The sequence below is a fragment of the Oratosquilla oratoria genome, chromosome 30, assembly GCF_046742065.1.
Source record: "Oratosquilla oratoria isolate Oo_2021 chromosome 30, ASM4674206v1, whole genome shotgun sequence".
NCBI classification, from domain to species: Eukaryota; Metazoa; Arthropoda; class Malacostraca; order Stomatopoda; family Squillidae; genus Oratosquilla; species Oratosquilla oratoria.
In genome coordinates this window covers 7610769-7620040 of record NC_134806.1, presented here as the reverse complement: position 1 = coordinate 7620040, position 9272 = coordinate 7610769, and the positions used below count along the sequence as shown (strand labels likewise).

General features: G+C 37.1%; 1 protein-coding gene across 5 annotated transcripts in view; it reads right to left on the bottom strand.

Moving 5' to 3' along the window:
* Nucleotides 1-453: 453 nt before the first annotated feature.
* The window catches only part of scaf6 (SR-related CTD associated factor 6), a 276422-nt gene continuing 267603 nt past the window's right edge, over nt 454-9272 (bottom strand). For all 5 annotated transcript variants that reach the window (XM_076212514.1, XM_076212515.1, XM_076212518.1 and 2 more), the window contains one exon: nt 454-1917. In XM_076212514.1, coding sequence (XP_076068629.1) covers nt 1641-1917 — 277 coding nt within the window. In that variant the 3' untranslated portion in view covers nt 454-1640. The remainder of the gene's footprint in view (nt 1918-9272) is intronic.

Genomic DNA, 9272 nt, shown 5'->3' with positions numbered 1-9272 from the left:
AGAGTTTAAAGTAGTAGTAGAGTCTGTGATAGAATTAAATACACAGAGAGCAAGTGGTATGAGGTAAAGGTGGGACTTCACCAGGGATGTGTCAGGTTGCCATGACTGTTCAATGTGTATATGGGTGGGGTGGTGTGAGAAGTAAATGCAAAGGTAATGGGGCCGGGGATTGGAGATGGTTAAAGAAAATGGAGAAAAGTGGGGGATAAGCCAGTTGTTGTTTGCTGACAACATTAGCTTTTAGCAGGATCAGAGGAGGGATTAAGGAAATTTGTGAAGTTTGGAAAGGTGTGTGAAAGAAGGAAGTTACAATTACTCTTCATTTACCCCTATCTTTTGCACTCTATTCCTTGCCTGACAGACATTGTTATTCACCTCTTTAATCTTCTCACATTCACTTATCATGTAGGATACAAATTGGTGAGTACAAACAGGTGAGTAATTACACAGAAAATCAGTGCCAACATTTTAATCTTGTCACATTTAAACACAGTAATGAAATCTGGCTTGAAAGAAAATCATAAATTGTCTCATATACATCCAAACAGTAACTTATCTGACAAAAAGATAAGAAGTCAAAAATCACTTCACAATGACAAATGTACACTATATACCATTTACTGCTCAATATCCCATATATATTTTCTAGCTTAACACCTTCAATAAGATGGAATACCTCATAGATCCTGTTCTGACTGATTCATTAAAATCTAACTACAATCTCCTTCAACTTTGGGGTGGCATGGCCCCTGCATAGAACAGGGTTCATTATATTTTCACTATCTCCTGAATTCGACATAAACAACAAGGGATTAATTTTTATTTATTTATTTATTTTTTAATGTGATGCCAAATTATTTAAATATCCTTAGAGCAATCCCCAGGCTAAAGATCTTGAAACAGGCTGGAAGATGTCCTTGTTCTAAATTAATATAGGAAGATACATTTTACATTGGCCTCATTAAAAGACATAAAATTTCTTTAAGTCTAAATAATTTGCAAGAGCAGATACAAAAATTTCTTTGCTTATTTTGTAAGATATTAAACCAGATACAATGTGGTAAGACTTAATTTTTTTTTATCTTAAATATCATTTCCAAGTAAATAACTTTCTCATTTTAATTCTTATTGGCTAAGCAGGTTAGAATGTCACTACTTGTGGCAAGGATTGGGAGTGGAGGCATTTTGAATCCTGCCTAGCACATGAATTTGTAAGGGCATACTACATTAAATTCCATGTTTCAAAAAAATCCTCCAGATGGATGCACCATCCTATCCTCCTCTGAGAAGGTGACTTCATGATATTAAACAAAATTGTTGTATAATAAATTATTAACTATGAAGAAAATAAAGAGAAGTGTAGGTTTACTTGACTGCATTATATGATATAAATTCATCAATGCATGGAGCCCCCTATAAACATAACCCTCAACTTCTTCATTATTTCTTTTGACCTCACCAAAATCTAGGTTGGATGGAAATAACAAAAATTGAAAACTACATTTCAAAAATTCTAAAAATTTTTACTTATATCCAGTTCTCTTTGAACTTACTTGTCATGTAGAGGAAAACAATACCTTTCCATAGCCATACAACTTTAATACAGCAAAAGCCATCTGTTCAGGCACAAACCATAATGCTTAATACTTATCCTCTGCTCTTGCCTTCATTCTATTGATAAAAGCCATGCCCTTATTTTTTCTGAAGGCTTCATATGGATCAGTCTGTGAGGTGGCAACTCCAAGACCTTTAAATCTATCCTGTGGGCTATCACGCACCTCTCCAGCTGCAATGGGATTGGCAATACCCTGCTCCTTAGCTCCTAGGCCAGAGCCTCCCCAGCCCATTTTCCGTAACATCTGGTGACCTTTGTTTGATTCGTCAAGACGTTGCTCAACTTTTCCAAATGTTCCTCCTCTGTTGAAGGAGAAAGAGAAATTTGAATAAGGTTCAGTCAACTTACACAGATTACACAAAGAGTTGATTAATTGGAAGAACTGAAGAAGCAAAACCTAAATATAGAAATAGAATTAAAAACACAGTTAAAAGAAGTAAAGAATGAGAAAGAGGAATTAAAGAAGAATAAAGAGAATAAAGTGTCCATAGCACAAGAGGTACAGGGTTGGAGAAAAGTCTAAGAGAACAACAAAATTGAATTTAGAGATATAGTAAAACATCAGATGAAAGAACAAACTAAAGACACAGTTATTAAAGTGATGAGAGAGAAGGAGAATATAGTAAGAGACTTAGTGGATATAAAGAAATGTATAATTATATTAGGGATGGAAGAGACGCATAATCCAAATAGGACTACAAGAGTAAAGGAGAAGGAAAAAGTAAACAAGATATTAGTAGTTCAAGAGGATGAACAAGAAACAGGGAAAGTAATTGAAGAAATATATAGAATAGGGAAATACAATATAGATACGACCAGACCAATTAAGGTTAAATTCAGGTCACAAATGACAGCAGAGAATATCTTATCAAAAAACAGGGAAACTAGCAAAAAGTTATCTATATAAACTGGTATGGATAAAAAGAGAGACAAATAAAGAAGAGAGGAATAGAAAAAAAAATAGAAGCTAAGGAAAAAAATGAAAACAGAACAGAGTCAAAGAGATATTCTATTGGAGAGTAGTGGATATGAAAATGAGATGGTTCATAGAGAAAAATGGAAGGGAAACTGAAAACAGGATAGAGGTAAAAGAAAATTAAAAGTGTCTTACACAAATATATATGGCTTAATGACAGGCTTGAATGAACTGAATGATTACCTGAAAGAAAAAGAACCGGACATAATGGGAATTGTAGAGACAAAATTGAAAGGGCCACTACCACCCAACAGTGTAGGACATGGTGCATATAATTATTGGATTAGAAACAGAGAGGTAAAACAAGGGGGTGGAGTTATGTTCCTCACTATGAAGGATATACATGTGAGGAATTTCACATATGGAAAGAATAGAGTAGAGATGATTATGAATACACAAAGGAAATAAAAATGGCAGAAATTATGAACAAGCATTTTAAATTGGTGTTTACGAGGGAGAACATACAACTTAGAGATGTTGAGTGGGAGGAGAAAGTCCCCCCTATGAAAGAGATAGAAGTAACACGGAAAGAAATAATGAATCACTTGAGTAATCTCGATGTCAGAAAATCGCATGGACCAGATGAAATGGCAAACTGGATTTTGAGAGAATGCAGTTCATTGTAAGAAGGACAAGTTCCAGAAGATTGGAAAAGAGCAAATATAGTACCTGTATATAAAGGGGGAAACAAAGAAGACCCTACTAACTACAGACCACTCTCTCTTACAAGTACGATATCTAAAATTTGTGAAAGAATGATCAAAATCTGATGGGTAAGGCATTTGGAAAAAAGAACAATGTACTAAATCCAAGGCAGCTTGGATTTAGACAAGGACGATCATACATCACAAACTTAACCTCTTCCATACGGTGCCGCATACGCGGCATGAGGAGCAAGTGGGTACGTGAGGCTGCCATATCGGCATCTTGATTATATTTATTGTAGTTGCCCCTGCGTAATGACATACTCTCTAAACTGTCTTCATCACATTTTCTATGGTTATCAAAATTCACGGGTGAAAGAGAGAATGATCGATATAAGCGGTGACTATATTTTATGTGAGTATTATTGCGACACATCGTACGTCTGGCATGTAATGCTGCCCGTGAGATTTTGGCCTGTACTGAAGAGGCTAATGTGTTTCTATTCAAGGCTAATAGATGTAATACAAGAAAGAGATGGATGAACTGATTGTGCATTTTTAGACCTGAAGAAGCTTTTGACAAGGTGCCATATAAGAAATTGCTAAAGAAATTAGAAACTGCAGGAGGAATACAGGGCAAACTGCTGAAGTGGATGGAAGACTTCTTGCATGAAAGAAAAACGAGAGTAGTGATAAGAGACAAACACTCAAATTGGGATGAAGTGATTAGTGGAATTCCACAAGGAACAGTTCTGGCCCCAATAATGTTTGCTATATATATTAATGATATGGATAAAGGAATTGAAAATTATATGAGCTTCTTTGCACACAATGTATAATTGTTGAAAAAAGTGAACACTGTAGAAGATTGTGAGTCACTGCAGTGATCCCAATAAAGTATGGGAATGGAGTAGGAAGTGGGAGATGGAGTTCAATATTAAGAAGTGTAGTATAATGGAATTTGGAAAAAGCAAAAAGAGAATAGTGGGATCATATAAATTGGGAGAGGATGAAATTAAAGTAGAAAATGAGAAGGACCTGGGAGTCATTATTATGAATAATATGTCACCTGAGAAACATATAAACAAAAATTTTGGAGAAACTTATAATTCAATAAGAACAATCAAAGTGGCATTCACATACCTGGATGAAGAAATGATGAAGAAAATACTAGTCACTTTGATAAGACCAAGATTGGAGTATGCAACGACAACGTGGTCACCAAGTACAAAAAATGTACAACAAAACTTAAAAGAATACAGTCGTACCTCGGTACTCGACCATAATCCGTTCTGAGGTGGTGGTCGAGCACCGATTTGTTCGAACACCGAAACCAATTTTCCCCTTATCACTGTCTTTCTTTGGACCCATTATTAAGGGCTAGAGCAACACGAAAAAGTTTAAATCTGGGAAGAAATACTCGAACAAACTGCGTACGTCTTACTCCGCTGGCGGTCTGAGTCGAACTAACGCTTACCCGCTGTTCGAGCTAGTCGAGTACCGAAAATCTGTTCGAGGTCCGATGCATTTTCTACTCGAATTTTTTGGTCGAGCACCGATTTGGTCGAGTACCGAGGTACGACTGTACAAAGAGCAATTACGAAATTGGCAACAACACTCAGAACTATCATATGAGGAGAGACTAGCAAAACTTGAGCTACAGATATAAGAGCAAAGAAGAGAGAGAGGAGACTTGATAACTATTTATAGAATCATGAAAGGCATAGAAACTAATGATAGAGATGATCTAATAAAATGGGATATCAGAGATACAAGAGGACATGGAAAGAAAATCAAGAAAAACAGTTATAGAAGAGACCTAAAAAAGAACAGCTTTCCCCACAGGGTAATAGATGTTTGGAACAAGTTAGATGAATATGTGGTGTGTGCAAAAACGATACACGAATTTAAAAACAGTCTAGATAAAATGAGATATGAAGATGGGACACAACAAGCATAGTTCCCCTTCCCGTAAAATACAACTAGGTAAATACACACACACACACACAAAAGATTGAATATAAAACACCAATAAGTAAAAGTGACCACATATTGATTGAACTTGAACTAAATGAGGAGAAATACATGAAAAGAAATGAACAATATAGAAAAGGAACAATAATGTATGAAAAAACAAACTTTGATCAAATAAGAGAATTCTTTCAAAAAGAAAACTGGGAAGGAATATACAAAGAAGAAAACAGTAGAAGAGAAATGGAATATTTTGACAAAAATTTATAAAAAAGGAGTGGAAAAGTATGTCCCAAGACAAAATTAAGAAAAGGAATATGTAAAGTGCTGGTACAGCAAAAGTTGTAGGGAGTTAAATGACAAAAGAGATAAAGCTTAGACCAAATGGAAGAAATACAAAAGACCTGAAAAATGGAAAATATATACTTGTTATAGAAATGAATATGTACAAGTGTGCAGAGAGGAAAAGAGAAAATATTAAAAAGATGTCACAGAAAAATGTAAAGATCAACTAAAATTATTTTACAGATTTGTAAACAACAAAATGAAAAACAAACAAGATTTGGAGAAATTAAGACAAGGAGGAGTTGAATACACAGAGGAAATTGAAATGGCGGAAATCATGAACAAGCATTTTAAATCAGTGTTTACAAGGGAGAACATACAACCTAAAGAGATCGAATGGCAAGAGAAAGTCCCCCCTATGAAAGAAATAAAGTAACAAAGAATGAAATAATGAAACACTTGAGTAATCTTGATGTCAGAAAATCACATGGACCAGATGAAATAGCAAACTGGATTTTGAAAGAATGCAGGAATGAGCTGGCAGACAAAATACATAGCATAATAAACAGTTCCTTGAAAGAAGGAAAAGTTCCAGAAGATTGGAAAAAAGCAAATATAGTACCTATATATAAAGGGGGAAATAAAAAAGACCCTACCAACTATAGACCAGTCTCTCTAACAAGTACAATAGCAAAAATTTGTGAAAGAATTGTCAAAAGTAGATGGGTAAAATATTTAGAAAAAACTTGCTAAATCCAAGGCAGTTTGGATTCAGACAAGGAAGATCATGCATCACCAATTTAATATGTTTCTATTCAAGGCTAATAGATATAATACAAGAAAGAGATGGATGGGCTGATTGTGCCTTTCTAGACCTAAAAAAAGCTTTTGACAAAGTACCACACAAGAAGTTGCTTAAGAAATTAGAAACCGAAGGAGGAATACAGGGCAAACTGCTTAAATTGATGGAAAACTTTTTGCAAGAAAGGAAAATGAGAGTAGTGATAAGAGACAAACACTCAAATTGGGATGAATAAGTGGTGTTCCACAAGGAATAGTTCTGGCCCCAATAATGTTTGCTATATATATTAATGATATGGGTGAAGAGATTGAAAGTTATATGAGCTTTTTTGCGGATGATGCAAAACTATTAAAAAAAGTGAACACGGAAGAAGATTGTGAATCACTACAGAGTGATCTAAATAAAGTATGGGAATGGAGTAGGAAGTGGGAGATGGAGTTCAATACTAAAAAGTGTAGTATAATGGAATTTGGAAAAAGCAAAAACAGAATAACAGGATCATATAAATTGGGAGAAGAAAGTATAAAAAAAGTTGAAAATAAGAAGGACCTGGGAGTCATTCTTATGAATAATATGTCACCTGAGAAACAAATAAATAAGATTTTTGGTGAAACTTATAATTTAATAAGAACAATCAAAGTGGCATTTACATACCTGAATGAAGAAATGGTGAAGAAAATACTAATCACTCTGATAAGATCAAGATTGGAATATGCAGCAACGATGTGGTCACCAAGTACAAAAAAATGTACAAAAAACTTGAAAGAATACAAAGAGCAATTACAAAATTGGCACCAACACTCTCAAAACTATCATATGAAGAGAGACTAGCAAAACTTGAGCTACAGACACTAGAGCAAAGAAGAGAGAGAGGAGATTTGATAGCTATTTACAGAATCATGAAAGCCATAGAAATTATTGATAGAGAGGATCTAATACAATGGGATGATAGAAATACAAGAGGACACGGAAAGAAAAACAAGAGAGACAGCTATAGAAGAGATCTGAAAAAAGAACAGCTTTCCTCACAGAGTAATAGACAGTTGGAACAAGTTAGATGAGAAAGTAGTGTGTGCAAAAACAATACATGAATTCAAGAATAGTTTAGATAAAATGAGATACGAAGACGGGACACCACGAGCATAGCTCCCCTTCCCGTAAAATACAACTAGGTAAATACACACATATATAAATACATATATATATATATATACATACATATACCAAGGCTTTTTCCCCCTTACAAGGGAGGTAGCCAAAAAGAAAAAGGAATAAAATCATTTCCACCCATTTCATCCCTGAATACACTCCACACCCCTCCACCTTCCATCTTATCTTAGTACCTCCTGGATGACGGGTTATCCCTGCACCTTGTCCACCGCCCTGGGTCAGAAGCAGTGTCGCAAGACACAGCACATCCACAGCAAGGCCACTTCATTAAATCGGCGAACCCACCTCTCCGTCCCCCCATTGCATAAAAGGAGAAGACAGGGAGAAATCCCTTCGGGCTGCGTCAAATTTTGCTCACACGTACTACCTCACCCCCCATCCCCCCGCCCATTCCACCTCATGCAATCACATCATCCATATACAACCATTCTCCATTCACCCGTCTTCTGTCCTCTCCTGTCCTTCCTCAACAGACATTCCCCTCTTCCCCAAAGCCCCCTTCACCCCATCCATCCACCTCATCCTAGGACGTCCCCTCATGTTCACTCCCTCCACATCTGCCTTCTATACCTCTTTTACTAGTCTTTCTTCACTCATTCTTTCCATGTGTCCAAACCATCCTAATATTCTTTCATCAACCCTATCTCCCAACTCCCTTTCCACCCCTGTTCTCCTCCTCACCTCCTCATTTCTCACTCTATCTGGCCTAGTAACCCCCATCATACTTCTCAGACACCTCATCTCAAACACATTCAAATTCCTTCTCTCTTCTTCTCTTATGTTCCATGTTTCTGCCCCATACAGTGCTGTTGGCACAATCACTCCTTCATATTGGTAGAACGATGAACTACTAGCATGGTGGTGCGCGTAGTGCTTGGTTCGAATCCTGCCCAGGGCCGAAATTAATTTCGGTACAGCTGCGCTTCGGGTCGTTACTCTGACTCTCGTGGGCGGGGAGTTGGGGGTGTGTGTGTGTGAAAGGTCATAGCATTACCCATAGATCGGACCTACGAGCTCTGAGCTCTCTTCCAGGAGGGAAATAGCTGTCGATCACGAGTCGAACACGTGATCCAAAAGACCAAGTGAATATAGTCTCCTCTTAGCATCCATTCCCAAATGTCTATTCCTCATTACACTCTTTAATCCACCAAGGCATTTACTCGCTTCTCTCGATCTACATTCTACCTCCACCTTCACTCCACCTTTTACTGCCACATTTGCACCCAAGTATCTAAAACTATCCACTTCCTCTAGTTACTCTCCCTTAATACTTGCTTCCAGTGTACTAACACTTTCACCCCTTCTACATCTCATCACCTTACTTTTGCCCACATTTATCTTTAGCTTTCTTCTATCACATACTCTCCCAAACTCTGCCACCAACTTCCTCAATCCCTCCTCCGATCCTGCCACAAGTGCAGTGTCGTCTGCAAACAACAGCTGGCTCACCTCCCACTTTTCTCCATTTTCTTTAACCATCTCCAATCCCTGACCCACTACCCTTGCATTCACCTCTTGCACCACCCCATCCATGTGTAAGTTGAACAGCCAGGGCGATATAACGCATCCTTGACGAGTCCCACCTTTACCTCGAAACACTCACTCTCTCCATTTCTAATCCTGACACAAGCTCTACTACTCTCATAAAAACTCTTGACAGCTCCCAAAAGCTTTCCTCCTATCCCATATATCTGCAAAACCTCCCACAGTGCCTTTCTGTCTACCCTATCTTAAGCCTTTTCCAGATCCATAAAAGCCAAAAAAACATCCTTCCCCTTTCCTATAGCTTTCTCACATATCTGTCTTACC